Source organism: Stegodyphus dumicola, chromosome 7 (assembly GCF_044657685.1).
Source record: "Stegodyphus dumicola isolate Sdum_Otavi_A_Nest chromosome 7, ASM4465768v1".
NCBI lineage: Eukaryota > Metazoa > Arthropoda > Arachnida > Araneae > Eresidae > Stegodyphus > Stegodyphus dumicola.
Window position 1 is genome coordinate 91,576,518 of NC_140774.1, and position 18,544 is coordinate 91,595,061.

Sequence of the window (18,544 nt, forward strand, 5' to 3'; positions counted from 1 at the left end):
AGAAATGTTAATTTTTTTCAAACATTTCTTTCCGTTCATAAAACTCAAATAACAGTGGAAACTTACTGTCTTTCGTGCTATTTAACGACAATTTATTTATAATACATCTTTGTCAACGTTTCTTTCCCCTTTTACTAACAATGTTTCTAATAAATTATCACCAATGACTAACACAGTAAAATATTATGAATAATCAGCAAACTTTAGATTCAATGAAATCAAAGCAATATTTTATTTTGTTAACTCTAATTTCAACTCCTCGTGTTCCATAACGTATAGCACGAAGCTTACTCGAGTAAATTAAACCACTAGCAAAATAAATAAACAAATGGGGAATAGCACTGTAATGCGGAATAATTATTAAAAGTAAAATTTGAAAGCTTTCAGATTTTATACTACGCTTAAACAGGCGTTTTTTTAATTTACAGACAAATATACTTTTCGAAAGCATTTGGGCTAACGACACGTTGGGTTAAAAATATTTAAATACAGCATATCTTTAGAATAGCCGATAGATAGTCTCGCGTGCTGGAGATAAAAATATTTTATTCCTTACAGTGTTGCCATTACTCGCTTTGAAATTGTTGAGATTAAAAACTAGAGATTTTGGAACCGCAAAGATTTGTTAGAGTTTTACAAAATGTGGCCCTATATTCAGGTGGATGACTATGTTATTCAAAATTTGATGACTCTAGTTACCATTGTTTTTTCCCATTGCGAGATATACACACATATTCATGTAGATTTTTCATTGTTTATTTTCTTTAAAATGCAGGGCGATAATATTTGATGGCAACAATTTTGAGACTAAAAGCTCTTCTGCTCTAATGCTCATTTGGGCTAATAAATAAAAAATAATAAATGAAAAAATACAATAAAATAAAAAAGTAATAAAATTTAGATACCTCTATAATTTAAATTGAGAGTGAAATCCCCAAAAAACAAAAATTGTCTCTTTAGTCCAAAAGATTTCATAAAAACGTTTTGGCCAAGATATAGATAGACGTATCAAAGTTAGCTGAAATACCTTCCTCTGCTGGACATAATGAACCAACTCAAGAAGAATACGCTTTACATCTTCGCGGCCGCTACCGCAGCTGCTCAAAGCACTTGAAGCAAGTCCAAATCGCTTTAACTTGTTCTTAAAATCGCTTTAAATATCTCGACGTACAGTCAAAATTTGAGTTACTTTAAACTCTGTTGAAAACTGAAAAGTTTTATTCCGTGAAAAATTGTAGGAAAAAAATTTTGGTTCATTGTGCTTTTGATAAAACCAGATATTCTCTGTTCGAAATACAGATGCCACCGCGTCTACAAAACCGCTTCTAATGAGAAACAAGAACACGGAGATTCAAATCAATGTGCGTTTCGTAGCTATTATTGCCAGAGCATTCGCTCTATCACTTCCAAAATTTCACAGTGTCAATGAACGTAAGCGAAATGAACGTCAGTATCAGGATTTTGCAAGGTTTTAATAGTAACCTGAATTTCAACAGCAAGTTTCTCTGAAACACTAATTTTCCATAGTAATAGTAACGAAGAAAGAGAATCACTAACATATTAAAATGCGCATTGATCTTAAACCACTACTAGAATTCTGAATTTATTTCACATCAAGGTTTAAGCATAGTAACTCAGCCTGAAAAACAGAGCACTTTTTACTAATTCTGTACTGTTAGAAAACTCTTTTTTGTTTATCATCATAAACAACAAAAGCAAGGCCACCTTTATGATTCATCTTACTTCCATCTGTAAAAAAAAATATACTCTCAAAGAACAGCACTGGAATATCCGAAACCTAGCATAGTATTTCTTATAAAATGATACGGCGAAGAAGAAACTGGAAGACTGCTGTCAAGAAAATTTGATGAGGATTGAATGCAAATGATTTCCTTCATCGCAATATTGCTGAAAATTTTAATATTGTATAATGGCATCGTCTAAAATAATCGAATGACGCAGCAAGCTGTGGAAATAAATCTTTTTTTTTTTTTTTTCGAGAAGAGATCACAGACGATTATGGAATAAGATGATGACGCGATTAAAAGATGTTTGCATGTAAAAGACGGTTACTTCTCTTCATCTGTAAATAATCTTATATATTTTCTTCTACTCATGTAATCATTTTGTAGTTTGTAACAACTATTCATGTTTCCATTAAATATTCAAGTTATTTGTAATTCGAATTAGTTTATTAGCCTCTAGACAGCCACCTCAGAAGTAAGTTAACAAACATCATACTCCTAGACAGTAAGTTATGATCCTACAATATTATAGGTGGAATACCAGCGACAGTAAAATGTTCCTCTAAACTAATGGCTCTGTAACCAGGAACAATTCTTAAAAGAAATCTTCTTTGAATTCTCCTTAGAAGCTAGCGGTCTACATTTTTCAGCAGAGAACCGCCCGAAACACTTGATGCATAGAAAGTAAACGGCACTGTTCCTTGCTCATAGATCAATTTAAAAACAACATCTGTATTGACTCTCAGAATACCTTTTGGTACTTTCATTAAGAGATGGGAAATAAGATACTTTCACTGAAATTTGTTATCCAAGATAACTCTCAAATACTTTATTTGAGTAACATCTTCTAAAGGAACGTTACCACGTAATAAACGCAGTCAGTATTCATATTTTTATGTACGATAATAACTTTGCTTTTAAGAGAATTGTATTTGAATTGAATTGTATTTGAAGTTTAGACCACTAAAAATCTTGAGACAAAGGACAACCATCAACGGAACTTTTGTATCGAACAATTAAAGCAGATCATCCGCAAAAGCAACTCTAAAACAGTACTGAAAAGCAGATAATTCACACAAAAGATCATTGAATATAAGATTCCAGGAAAAGTGTCCAGAGACTGTCCTTGAGTACAGCCCTTTTGCAAACTATTAATCTTTTGTAGTATTGTCTAGAGAAAGTGCTACAGTGCGAGTATGCAAAAACCTCTTGATGTAGAAGATGCTCCCAGGCATGTTAGCATGTTTCAATAAATTTAAGCTTCCTGGCCACCAAGCATTGTCAAAGGGCCTTTTATGTCCGGAAACATCAAAATCGTAACATAGGGTTTTCTTTTACTTTCCGTTACTGTGTCACATAAACGAAGCTGCACACTGAGGCGTTTGTCTCAAGATTTTTAGTGGTGAGGCATCTTCAGCTGTACGCTGAGGCGTAAATAAATGCTGATCCTCATCCAAAATATTTTTACTTGTTAAATGCCAATTCAGTATATTTAAACAAAGTTTTTTGAGACATTTACTTAAGCTGGCAAAAGAATGATACATTAATATTTTCAATACTAGACCCCTAAAATTCAGTATATTTAGGAGCAATCTCAATTCTACCTTTCTTCCACCCTGTTTGAGAACGTTTCTGATATAGACGGCATTATATATTTTATGTAAGATAGATGTACAAACATTATGATTATTCCAAATCATTTTATGTGTGATTCTGTCCGAGTTTTATCTAATTTTAAAGACTTAATAACATTATCAACTTCTCTTTTGGGAAATGCAAAGTCATCATCTGCATCATAAGAAGAAGTCATTTCACAGCCGAAAGGTTTTTTAATTTTCTCAACGTAAATTAAACTGTGAAGAGGAAATGATCGTTATAAAATGGCATATAATGTAACCTCAAAATATGAAGTAACTTGCTCTGACGACGTCTCAATTTTTGAAATTTGAATATTTTTTGAAAAATTCGTTTTAGCATCGAAATAATAAATATTTTCCCAAACATTATGCATAATAACATCGCTGAGAAACTCTTTCAAAGAATTAAGCTTACTTTCCTCTAACTTAAACGTACATTTTAGCTTTATTTGCAAATAAATGTTCTCGTAAATAAAGTGCGTTTTTAGTTTTTTGAAACCTCCTTCTAGTTGCGTTTAACTGTTTGCTTATACAACCAATCTGGATTGATCACCATGGAACATTATATAAACGAGATTTCTTCAATGAAGTGTTCTTCAGCAGAAATAATTAAATTATGCAGTTTTACAAGAATATTATCTAACATCTTTGGAAAAGCACAATTTTGCAAAGAGTTAACTAATCAGCATCCTGTAAAAAGCATCCTCATCAGCTACCGTCATGCCGGCAGCGTCGCCGATAAGCTAGGATTAGCGATAATGTTTACAATTTTCCTTTACAAAGAATAAAAAGCTGCATATACTTTGAAAACGGAGTCCACTCAAAGAAAGGATTTTAGGTCCACTTCAAAAAAATCATAAAATCCAAAGAATAACATAAAATATAAATGTAAATAAATAATTATAAGAAGAGCCAAAGACACAGCGCATTTACATCTTTGTCGCAGCGCCTTCTCGTCAATCTTGTCAATACAAAGCAATTCTGACACAAAAATTTATGAATTATTTGTTTGAGTTCAAGTCATGGATTAGTTAAGACCATTAAAACCATTTATAATACTAAGAGCAATGTTCTGTACGCACTGATTTACTGGAGTCACTACCGTTTCTTTAGTAAAGGCATTCGGTGATGAATTGCATTTCTAAATTCTGCAATTCGACATGAGGGATCAAAAACAGACTAATTCATTTACATGAAAACATTACAAAGCATAGATACACGAAAAAGCCTTTCACGCCTTTAGATACCCTAAGATTCATGCCTATTTCCCAAACATAGCTTTAATTATAATTTACACAGATTAAGTTATATATATGAAGTATTTATATTTTAAGTATATTTAACTAAATTTTAATTTGCAAATTTAAAATGAATATGGTTATTATCGTTTTATGATGATGAATGAGATACTTGGTCTTTAATTTTTATAAGAAAAGTGTAATGCGGGTAATACCACAATAACACCGATAACAAGTAAAGACACATATTCATTAGAATGCCAATTTATTCAAAATTTATACACAGTATGAATCCTTGGAAAATTTTAAATTGATACAAAATTCTACAGACATTTTTATAACATGTGCAGAAATCTAAATTTAAATCACTTTTATGCAAAATAATTATGGTTTACTCTTAGCATTTAAAAATAACACAGGTATTCTCCTTCCTTTTTGACAAAATGTCTTATACTTTTACACGGATGCTAAAATATCTATGAGTGCAGTTGTTTACATACTACAGTGAGTTTCATCACATTTGACTAATATGGAAAACAAGATGAATAAATCTTCTAGAAGACATACTGACTCAGTCATTTTCATCAGAAAAACCACAAAATATTATAGACATCTAAGGAAGCAAATGCACACATTATAAAATTCGTTGAATACGATATGACGAATTACAGATATTTCTGATAAACAATAACACCTGTACGAGAAACAAAACATGATTCTTCAACGAGGTTTTTCTTGGAAAAAACTCAAGAAGTTACATTTATACAAAGTTAAATGCAGTTATATATATTTTGGTTAAGCGTATATTTTTGTGTATTCATACTTCATCCTCTCCAGGACAACTGTACTATAAAGATTCTATTTTACAGATTAAACTCATTAAAACATAAATATTTATAGTAATCAGATGCTTTAAGTTCAAACATAAGAAATAATGAAATATGTAATAGAATTAATGTAATAATGAAAAAATGTTCTTAAAATATCAATAAAAATGAAATAAAGCTGTAAATAGTAAGAGGGAAAACAAGAATATCTAAATATATAAAATGAAATAATTTTCTATCATTATAAGGTTGGCGAAAAAATACTGAAAACCTTTTCCGAAAGTTAATATAAAATTCTACAAAAAGATTCAAAAGTATTCCACCTCTCAGATATGCATAAATAAGGAAAGTGCAGATTTTCATAATAGCTCCTTCTTTTATTCTACACCGCCTATTTATATGAATGTGATTTTGTTTTATCTTTTTGCCTTTTGGCCTGTAAACCATGACAGGTAAACAAGAAGTACTACGTAAATCTACTTACTGAATTACACATTTTTTTGAAGCATAAATCGCTGCACAATTAATAGATTAAAAAGTATTTCTATATATGGTATTTTCAGTGAGGGCAGTGAGGGGACGAAACCGGTATTTTTAGCAGCTTGCAGTCGTTGTGGCCGAGGGTGGATATTTTGATCTGCTACAGCTTGAAGTCTACGTAGTTAGATAGATGGATGCATAAACCAAAAACTTCCGGACATGGCCGTTTCAAAACACAACTTTAGTGCATGATAATTCACATCAGCTTAATTTTATAGACAGATTATTTTTTCAATCCGATGATAGTTAAATATGATAATTTTTATACACACGGATAAAAAAGTATACGATGTCATTTTAGGCAAATGGGCATAGCGGCGTGGAGATGTTGGCATGGGGAAGCTAGGAAAAAGAATGACATAGTTGCTTGCGAGCAGTATTTATACTAAATAGGTGCATAAAGTGTTGCTAAGCTGTGACTGGTTAATTTTGGGTTGTTATGTAACGTGGAAAGATTTCGAATTAGGAAGAACAGATGAACTTAGGAGGGAGAATACCAAATTTAGAATAGTTAATTTTGAGATCGCCAATCATTTCTTTGTGCAGCCATCGTATTTTGTTATATCTTACATTATATTTCTTACATTTTGAGTAAAGAAATCCAAAATTCGAGTATTTTACTCTTCAGTAAACATAATTTTTTATGCTTTATGGATTGCACGGTATTTCATTCACTGAAACGTTATATTGGCTACAAGTGTAGTACTACAAGTTTTAGTGCTTCAAAATCCTTAGAGCTTTTAAATCCAAATCTGGACGGTCGATTCCATTTAAATATTATAAACTAGCTCCTTAGCAAGCTAATTACCAGAGATTCAAAGCTAATTTTTACTCACTTGCTAGTTGGTACACAGGATATTTGGGTACAATCATGATACTATGGAATCAGTTACACAACAAGTAATTAATTTTTAAGTTTAGCATTTGAGTATCCTATTCATTAACCTCAAATTAACTAGCTCAGTGTGTGGACATATGCATGAATCATCACTAAGGTACACGACTCAACGATCTGTGCATCTTATAACTGAAGCTGAAAAGAGGACCATAAAGAACTAATGTTTAGCACCATTATCAACTGATAGAACTAACTATGAAATTTCAACTCATCCTGCAAAATTTATGAATTCCATATACCAGGATATAAACAAAATAATATACTAGGTATTATTTAACTAATATGAAAGCAACAACTAATAAATACTGCTCTAACTAATGTTTCAGAAGCTATCAAGATCGCATCAAGAAAAATCTACAATTGAATAAAATTTATTCTCTTCCTGATAACGTTAGATCTCAGTTTTCGAAAGAAGCACATTAAATACGAGTATATTGGCACTCTTGTTTGAGAATTATTAATTTATTCGCCATATTTCACACAATCTAGTGCCAGCAATTTAATTATTTTTACGTCGCTCGTTTAAAAAGGAATTCCTGAAAAGCAGATTTGATAATCAGAAAGCATTCGAAAAATTTGAGAGTCAATTTTCTGATTCTTTCTCAAATATGTTTTACCACTGGTATTATTAGCTTTTTTGCCAAACTTTCGCAAAAACTTGAGACACGAAAGAACTTACGTAATAAAAAATGAGTTATAAAAAAAAAGAAGCAAAGCAATATAAACAAGTATGTATTTACATTATTTTCTCACCAAGCCAATAACATTCAATACAAATAAAATGTTTTCGAAACTCGATATCCTGGATATCTATTGTTCTCGATATAAATTATGTATCCAAGTAATAAAAATATATAACTCACCACTTATCAACGACCATTCTGAAATTATCGAAATTTAAAATATACTACGCACTTAATTTTTATGAAACGAAGAACTGAACCTACGCCAGACACATTATTTAGAGAAACTTGTGGTTTTAGCTATTGATTCATTCGTCATTGTTCCAAAAGCAGTGTTTTAGAGAACACTTAAGAGGACGATATGTATGTATCAAATATCAGAAAACGGAATGAAAACCACAGTTATAAATTAACCAAGAAAAAATTCTAATTGAATCTTAAATTTTACATTTTGCAAACATAGTTGCTAAATTATAAAACCAATTGTTTTGCAGAGCTTTTGTTAAAAATGGTTGGCATGAAAAGCATGAACATTAGATTTATTGCTAACTGTTTGGCATTTCTCGGTCTAATGATTATCATAGTATCGTATTGTAAGTAAAAAGATTGCAGAAAATGTTGCCTTTTAAAAATCACTGTATATTTTGATTTTTCAAATTATATTATGTTTAATAACATTTCCTGAAATACTTAATTAAAACAATGCATATGTACGTTATAGATAAATTGGTGTTGAAAATGCACGATAAAATAACGTAACGTGAATTTTAGTTAGTTGAAAAGAATTTACAACTATCATATAAAAGACAAAGCGCTCAATTCTGTTTCATAGGGGAAAACGAGCACAATTGTATTTTATAGATTAAACTACGCAGTTTACACTTCTGTAATCTTAGATTTACTTATTTAAATACAGGATTTTCCTGCTTTTCTACAATCCTTTCTATAGACACTTACCATTTTAAACCTTTTCCCATTTTCGACGAATAGCTTTATGTTCCCACTTTCTTCGTCGTGTTTTTACATTAAGTCTTACGTTATCTACTTATTTTTCCATATATGTGGAGTTTTATTCAACTGTATTTAAGAAACAGGATGTGAGGTTGTGAATTATTCGCGTTTATGAGTAGCCAATATGATTTTTAAGGCTAGGAAAAGGATTAATGATATACGTTCTTTGACAATAATATTGTTCCCAACAAATGAACAAGCGATGAGTGCCTGCAAACTAAAAATTAAATTTGAATTTTATACATCACATAAAATATATTAAAAATTTTATGTCAGAATTTTGTACAAAGGATTTGAAATCTCCGAGGAAGAATTTTATTTTAATAAGAGATTATCTTTTTGAAGCATTTACCTTTAAAATCTTGCTCATATATAAATGGAGGTTCGAATCCCGCGAACGGGCTGGCTGCATGGGTGTTTTCGTGGTTTTCCCCATGTGTAACGTGTATACGAGCCAGTTTCCCTTAGAAAGTCCTCCACGAAGGCAGATAGCCCTAGTGTGCTTTGCCATAATTAAATACACCAACACACCCCATATATAAATGATATATGTCTCGGATTTCTTTTCATGTTATCTTCGTCCGATAATAATTTAAAATATATTATCTGAACATTCATATGCATGAAAAATTGATAAAATATGGATGAAAGTTCGGGTTACACTGCACGTCAGGTTACAAGTTTCAGTAAAAAGAAAATTAAAAAAATATATTAAAATTAGCAGAATGCATTGAAATATGCCACGTAAAATGTATTTTGATGTTACATTTCTGCCGAATTTCTGTTTACAAAACAATAACATCCAATGGTTTTTTAGCACTTAAAACAGAGATTAATTTTATTTAGATAATTTAACTGACTTATGATTATACTATAATTATTGAATAGAAAAGGTAATGTATGTACAGCTTTTAAAAGCAATATGAATGTCATATATTTAGACATAGAAAATAAAATTGTTAATTGATATTGACAGCTTCTCATTCTTTATAAAGACGCTTATTAACACATAAAAATCTATATTAATAATCAATAAAAATATGTCAGTCAGTATAACTGCTGCTTTATCATCAAATAAAGTGCTTGACATTCATAGTTAAGAGTACGACATATCACACAGACAGAAATACATATATGTTTTACATTTATAGTTCAGCAACAAATGTCAGATTCAGAGAAACTATTACATATGGTGAAATTCATTAAATTAAAATAGAGGTACATGAATTTTTCAAATAGTAGTAAATATAAAAAGATGTCCTTTCTGCGATCATCGACACTAACAACAGTAAAATACATTTGATTATGCTGATTTTATGGAAGACGTAATACAGATGCAAAATTTTATCAGAAGTGTAAATTTAATAACGATGACTATTTTCAGAAAATTGTGGAAATTAATATACTGATGATATGTACTGTTGTTGCAGGTTGCAGAGTTTAAACACTGGCTTGATTTTATAATGTAATATTTATTTCGAAGAGTAAGATTTGTAAAATACTTGTTTAAAATGCACTCAGACTAAAATTTAATTTAAAACTTGAAAAGAATATTCAGTGATCGAAATTTACGTGTACAAAATAGTCACAAGTTTAACATAAATTCTTAAACTTGAATGAGCAAAGTATTTCCTTTACATTATCTTAACGTTTAGTTTTCAAACGCAATAAACAGAATATACATACATAAATGCAACACACAAAATACATAGAATATAACAACAGTGTCGAAGTATTAATTAGAAGAAAGCAAAATAACTACAACACAGGCAGAAGATCAAAGGGAAACATCATGTTAAAACACATGAGATATCTTATTTATTCCAAAATTGCAGCTACAGTATAAGTTTAGATACAGACGTATGTTGCATGTCTGACAATTCTATGAATGTACATCTGTGCTAGCTATTTTAAATTATTAGGTACATGTAAAAAACAAGAATGCAATATCAACACTTCACAAATATAGCTTGAATTGGTTACAAAGGTTCAAAAGTTTACAATAAATTAATATTCATTTCCAAAAACATATTTAATAAAAATTCATTTTTTGTTGATTAGCTTGTTTAAAGTACTACTATAAAGTACTGGATACAAGGAAATATTTATCTCTCAAATTAAATTAACAATCACTAAAATCCTTCAAAACAAGACAGCTGCCTTTTCTTTTGCTCCTGCTTATGAGCGCGCCTTTTCCTCGATTTAGCTAATTTTACTAGAAATGTTTATAGCCACATTTTTCTACTTTTGGCATCATGCTACATCAATTTATTCTCGAAACTAATGCTACATATTTCTCGCTAACAGAACTATTTAAAACCAATGTACATAATACGTAAAAGTAATACAGAATAGTTTGCACCTAAACTTAATTTTTAGTAATATCTTTAAATGGAGCAAGTTATGATACAAATTCATCTCATTTTAAACATAGCTAAACTATGTAATTTTTACAAGTATTTGCTACATAATTGCAATTAATGAAAGACTTATATAACATCATATATATTACGTACCATGGTGTATAATTGTTTTTCAGCGTTTAGTAAAGTTTATTTTATTTAAATTAATTTACCAAACTGTTTAATTTTCCTTTTTTTTTATCTTTACTAAGTCTTTTAGGTCTTCTATTGTATAATTGTAAATTTTAATTTTGATTTTTCCTCATCCTTCATAGAGTGAAACTATATCAATGATATTAGTATTCTAATCAAAAGTCTTTACAGGATCATTATTTCAGTTACTGTTCAGCGAGTTTTCTTATATTATTTTCTGTAATATTCAATAATTTGATTATTTGCATTTTACTAGTTTTCTGTTCAGCATATCTAAATAATTTACCGCAGTTATTCCTTGTCTTAGAATACTTTTCCTTTTAACTCGCATATTCAAGCTCTTTACATAAAACCATAGTCTACCTGGATATTTGCACAATACGCGTAATTAGTTAGATTTTACCCTCCTGCAAACCAAATAGGTAATTACTGTAAAGCAAGTAAGTGGAGTTTTATGCTTTTTTAAACAAATATGTAATAAAAAATAAAATACTTGTTTCTGTGAGAAAAAAGTACTTTTTTCTGAAAACAGTTCAACTGAAATAAAATGTCTGAAGTTCAGTTTTATTTTGTAATCTATAAAGCTAAACACAAAGTCTTAATTTTATTTCCGCTGCACTAAATTTAAGCGAATAATTTTTGTACCATCATTCTTTTCATTGAAATAAAAGTGAGAATAAAATATTAACACTATAATACATTATTAGTAAATTTTGTCACGCAACGTATTTTTGCTGAAAGTTATTAATGCTACTATTTTATATTCTTTGAAGCAACAAAGTAAACAACTGTAAATACAGTTTTAATTTCAGTTGGTTTAGATGGAAGAAAAGAGATCCATAAAATTTAAATTTCGGTTACCTAAATTTGGAGTTGTTAAGATTCCAGCATAAGACAAATCTAATCACATATTTTTTGTGGGTTTCATTTGAATATTTAACCGTTTTTTTAATAAGTATGAAATTTTATATTTATGATATATGTATTTTCTTAACGTCTACATCATAAATAGTATCGCTTTAATTGCTAGCTATTCACATAAAAAAATCTGGAGGCTTTTCCAGTTATTATCTGCATTTAAAACATTTTTCTGATCATCCTAGTCCTTTATTCAATGATATTTGGTACTGTATAGACGTTGTAGAATCTTTGCTTTCAGTGCACATTTCAGTGTGAAACTAATATTTGTACTATATTTCGAGTAATTATGAAAAATAATTTTACTTGGCATTTATCTGTATATTGCTTTCCATATAAAATCAAAATTCCTTTTAAAATTTTTAAAATAATTCGTATGAAATCTTAAATATGTTTTATTTCAGAGGATATAAAATGTTGGAGTACGAAATAAAGTAAAATTATTATTTGAGCAAGTAAAATAAATGACATGACAATATTTTCTACAAGTCTCACCTTTTTGAAAATTAACACAAGGAGAATGAAAATACATTTATAGCCTGGATAGAAAAATCAATGAATTAACTTTATTCAAGTAACTTAAATCATTTTTTATTGTTCTCTGATAGAAAACGTTAAGTGAATTTATGAATATATTTACAAATTATTTCATAAATTCATTCATTTTTCAAAAATTTTTTATTCTTATTTTCTTCAATATTTATAATTTATTTTCTTCAGTTATTTATAAACTCTTTTAGAATGATTGAATATTTTTATGCAACAGAATTGTAAAATGTTTCTTCTCTTTGAAGAAAACAGAATTTCTCCCTTATTCATGTTCATTGAACTGAGCATAATTTCTTAGACACATTTATGAGTATGAAACATAAATTTTGGTATCGTAACTCACATATTTCTTACTTTCGGGTTTAATTACATCAAAATTTCATCTATAAAATTTCTTTTTCGGTTTTTATTTATTACCAGAAACAAGACAAAAATTTTCTAACACCTATTCTTAAAATTATAGCAGAAATCTACAAAAGCGTTCCCCAAACTTTACCAAGTAAAGGTTTTTCTCAGAAACTCTTAAAACTGACTTAAGTAAATTTCATTTTTGTTATTAATAATAATTAATTGAAATATTTTAACTTTCTACCTTAATTATTCATACATAAAGAGTTAATTATTACTATAATTTATAAGTTATTCCAAGAATATTAGTTAAAGGCGAAATTAGAGAAGCTCTTTTAATGATGGAATTTGTTATTTTTAAAATTTATGTTCCTTATTAAATCAAATATAGTATAAAATAGGTTTGCTGAAGGAAAAGATAATATTCAGAAACTCAATCACTTTTACCACTTCGCAGCTTTCCTAGAAAATTCATGATATAGAAGCGTTTACGGGTAAGTAGGAAACAAATCATGCATTAAAATGCTTCCACTAAAAGAAAAAATATCATTATTAACTAGTATTTCTATTTAATTAAACAAACCATAGCAATAAATATTTAATCATTTATTTCATTCTACTACAGTATTAATAGTTTTAAATTATTTAGCAGATAAAATATTATTTGTTGGATGTTACTTTCAATTACTAATTCATATGTGATATAATTTCTTCCATGCTGCTTTTAACCTAATTTCTTTGTTGATGTGTGATAAAAATTTGCATTGATTTAGAGCCCAGTTTCTTATGTAAGAAATTTAACTCTGTAGCTATGATGTGCAAGTATTACATAAAATTTTAAAGTCAGCCTTTTTTTGTCAATGCATTATATTATACACGAGCTCACCAGTTTGCTAAATTTCATTTGAGCCTTTTAATTTGAAAAGGATTATTGCCTTTACGAAAAAATGGAGAAACCAGTCCTGATATTTAGTGTTTTCCCTTGCGTAATGATAACATAAAAGCAAAATTTTAGGGCAAATAATTTTAAACAAATATGCGAAAGATAGGTTGCGAGATGTTTTGAGGCATACAAAAGACTTAATGATAAAAATATATGTATATGGGTTTAAACGGTCAACATATTATGGAAGCGCTTCTCTCGTCAAACGACTAATCTCAGTTCCAGACATCAGCGGCCTGTCCTGGCAATGACTATGCACTAATTAAAGATATTTTACTTACTTTCTTTCCCAGTCTTTCTGTAACTATATCTTACCATGACTCAACATAGCACCCTGTCATCTAGTGCCTGAGGAAAGTGAAAATATATTGCATTCTGATTAATAAATCCGGATCGTTTAACGTCTTCCATATAAATTAACGAAACTTTTTCCTTCCATTTTAGCTGTTGGGGCTTTTAAAATGTTTAGATGGAAAGATTAGTTTCGGATGGTAAAAGAAATAGCACTCGTAGACTGCAAAAGAATACGAAAATAGAATAAAAAATAGCAATTTAAAATATGCTTGTTAAAATATCCAAAATGTAAAGTTCTTTGGAAATAAACATTTATTTGGTTTTCCATGAGTTTCATACTTGTTTTACTTTTAGAGCATTTATTATATATTTACGTACGTCAGAAATACTTATTATAAAATTTAGACTCGAAAATATAAGGTTCAAGTAACTGCAGACTTCCATGTGATAACAAATACACGATGTTTGTAATTACGATTACCTTTTGCGATGCTGAATTTGATTAGTATGACTTCCTTAAGCTCAAAATGTCAGAATAAATTTTAAACATAATATATTTTAAAAAAACTCATAAAGTATAATAAGTTTTCCTTATGTTTTGATAACATTTTTAGCTACGCAATAACTAGAAAAGCTCATTGGCATTTATACACTTCAAAAGCTTTTAATAAAGAGTTTTCTGTTGTAATTTCGGAGATCAAGAGAGCTAGTTTTTGCAAAATTGATGCACTTTTGCATTTAATGAGCTGAAATAATTCAGCAAATTATACTGTGAAACAGATCATTTAGAAAAAGGTAATGTACTGAATTTTAATAATTTACTGTTTCGAAGATAAGACAAGATTAATTTCCTTCTTAGCCTCAATAATCTTAGCATAAACTAATCAGCATTTTTAATATTTTTATCACAGCCGATTCTAGATCTATCAAAACAAGGAAACATTAGTTAATTCTAATTCTAGGCATTTGATATGAGCTTGTGGTTAGGAAAATTAAATAAGTGTATACAAACAAGTCGAATTAATTAACGATATTATTTCAGCAACACAGAAAGATAAGTCGTTTTGCTGTTGTTTAAATAATATCAGTAATAATATAATGCGAAAGCACTGACCTTATTTTGAGGGGTAAGGTTAATAAAATTTATCAACTTTCAAAATCAAAATTGATTTGATTAGAAATTTTTAAGTTTTAATTCCATTTAAATAGTAAGTCTGTTTAAAACTGCATATGATATGATAATCGATACGTATAAAGGTTACGTAAATTCCTAAACTATATCCTCTAATTACTTCATCGTATCAAATATTTCTAATTCCATAAGATCGCATGACAAAGTAACTGATGTAGGTTTTATTTGAGTAATATAATAGAATTTTAAAAATGCGCATTGATTGAAATAATAGCCTATCTCGACACATGAAAATTCAAATAATTAAATTTTCTTTTCGGAAGGGCAGGTAAGTTCTTAGTAATGCAAATGAAAAGATTTTACTTAGTTCATCTTATTTTATTTCAGAGAAGAGTATGAGGTTTGAAAAATATAATATTTTTATTTTTATAAAACTACTTTAAAAACATATTTTTTTTTATTAATACGGCACTAAAATTAGCAAAAGTTATACATTATTTGTGTACAAGAAATGCAAAATTTATTTGATTCAGCTAACTAAATTACGACAGTCATGAAAAAGACAATATAATATATATTATTAAAATTTGCACTGTGTAAATATGTACTATGTTGTATTATCATCATCTAAATTATAGAAATCATGCATAGTAGTTACATGATCTAAATAAAAAATTCAAAAAGTAAACAAGTAGCAAAAATTTTAATTTTACTTGTAGAGAAAAGAATAAATCGATAGTTGCAGTTCTTTATATGAAAATCCTGGAGCTAGAAATCTATTTAATTTCCTATCTTAAGTTTAGGGTAAATTGTATCTCATTCTCCATGTAATTATTAACATTTCGTTATAAGAAATATAGCTTGGGAAACACTCATTTATGCTCGGTATTAAGAACTGTAAACAAAAGTTAATTCTTATGTATAAATTTAAAGGAACACGCAAAGTAGTACTGGAAGAAAGCCAGCACTGAATAAACAACTGTATTAGTTTTGGTCCACGACAGCTTAAAAAAGATTAGCTATTTTAAATACTGTTCAAAATTTTGATAAAAATTAGAGCTTTAGCATCAAAATGTCATCGATACATTTACAGTCACAATACATGGAGGTTGTCACAGGACTTGGACCTAGAACAAGCTTTTTTGAGAATACGCTTAAGGATACCCTTAGCCTTGCATCCGGCGCATCCCGCGCATCGACCACCGCGCATCTTAGCGCCACTTGAAGAACCGAGGCTAACGGATTCCCTTTTTTGCAGTATTTTTTCCATGGAAGACTGTTTCAGACGAATTTGGGAAAGTATGCCGACAAGCAGCTCATCAACGTGATGATTGATACCAGCAGAAGTCTCGATAAATTTGCTGCCTTCTTCAATTGCCAGTGAGCGACCATCTGAAAGAAGCACAGATATTTTTTGTTTTTAATTAATTCCTGCAATAATCATATCACTATGTATAAATAAAATAAATATACAGTTATATGATTTGGCAATAACGCAGATAGATGTTGAAGTCTACATAGTAGATACGAAATGAAGAATAAATGTAACAAAACGCAGTCTTAGCAGATTTAAGTCATACTTGTTTTATTTGAGGTCACAAATACTTGGTACATTAATCGTGTCTGTTCCAGGACAAATACATTTTTTTTTTATTTTATTGCGATAGAAAGAAAAGCAGCAAGCCGAGTTTTAGCGAGAACAGAAGTAGAAGTAAAGTGTCTTGTGAAATCTTAACTCAAAATGTGTTAGTTTCGGTTTCAATGCATTTGACTGGATAATTAATATAACTTTGCAAAATTATTATTAGTTGTTTTAGTTCCATTTACGTCACCATCGTTATGTAAAGGACATGTGATATAGATTAATCTCAAAATGCTGCAATTCAGAAAAAGTTATTACTATTTTTATAATTTTAATACCCAAATTTAAATTAAGCATGAAGGGGCCTATTGGTAATTTAAATTATAATTCATATTTGCATATTTTTATTTTACATATTTCTCCCTTCAGAGAGAATACGTTTTAGCGACAGAGAAGTCTTTTTAAATGGTAAAGTGCCAAAGCATTAGCAAATGAAGAGAAACATAATATGACTAATACAAATTCTGAAAGTTAGACAAAAATAATCATTTAAGTAATTGCGAAATATTAACTTTGGTAAACTTATAAAGTGGAATTAAAGTTTCAGTCCAAAGGTATTTATATTTTAGAGTCTACATAATCATATTTGTTCAGGGAAGACTTTTAAAAACTTTTCACATTTGATGTCACAAATATAAAAGTTTTACTTTGAAATCTGTTATGATTTAAATAATCACAACAAATTTCAGAATTTCATAATACAGGAATTTCCATATTTAAAAAGTGCTTTTCAATATCATAAATATAGTAGTAATATTGCTGAAATTATGGTTTCTATGCTATTATCTTTCATTCGCAATTTTTTTATTTTACCAGACTGCAGAGGAACCTGCAGTACTTCAAAATAAATGTTTCCATTGACTGGGCATATCCACTTGATCTAACTGGTGTGTTCTGCACCAGTGGCCAAGGTGTTCTATGACATTTACTTTAAGAGGTCTCCTTTCCTTGTACAAGTTAACTGATCTTTCGGGACTACACCATATATTCCAATAAAAAAGCAAAATAATAATAATAATATATATAAAAATTACACTCAATCATAAAATTACAGCTTCAACATTATCTTGTATGACGAGAGTAAAAGGAACATTTGTGTAGAGGGCAACAACAGGCCTCTATTTATGAACCAGTACTTCCTCAACATAAATATTTTATACTTAACATACAATTACCAATATATTTTAATATTATTTACCATGATTCCAAACTACTAATATATAAGACAAGTTAAGTTAATATAATAAACAAGTTTATAATAAACAAGTTACAAGAATAATAATAAACAAGTTTCTTATAATAAACAAATTTCTTAGAAGTGTGTAAACACACAGTTTGATATTGGCTTAATTTAGCTCCTAAAATAAGTGACCCATAGCGAGAACCATCAGGAATGCAGAAAATAAGCAGTGATATTGAAAGCGATGATTTATTGCTTGCAGGAAATAGAAAAAAGAACCAAAATGTTATTATAGACGGTGATAGAGATCCGGAATGTGACGAATACATGGATGCGAATAAAGAACTGATAGATGATACACTTGATGAAATTTTTAAGGAAACTGATTGGGGAGATTATAATGA

The 18,544-nt window shown here is 29.2% G+C and overlaps 1 protein-coding gene across 1 annotated transcript in view; it reads right to left on the reverse strand.

The window, feature by feature from the left end:
* Positions 1-4,868: 4,868 nt before the first annotated feature.
* The window catches only part of LOC118189621 (GTP-binding protein REM 1-like), a 489,718-nt gene continuing 476,042 nt past the window's right edge, over positions 4,869-18,544 (reverse strand). Inside the window, exon 5 of the mRNA XM_085820595.1 lies at positions 4,869-16,710. Coding sequence (XP_085676721.1) covers positions 16,412-16,710 — 299 coding nt within the window. The 3' untranslated portion in view covers positions 4,869-16,411. The remainder of the gene's footprint in view (positions 16,711-18,544) is intronic.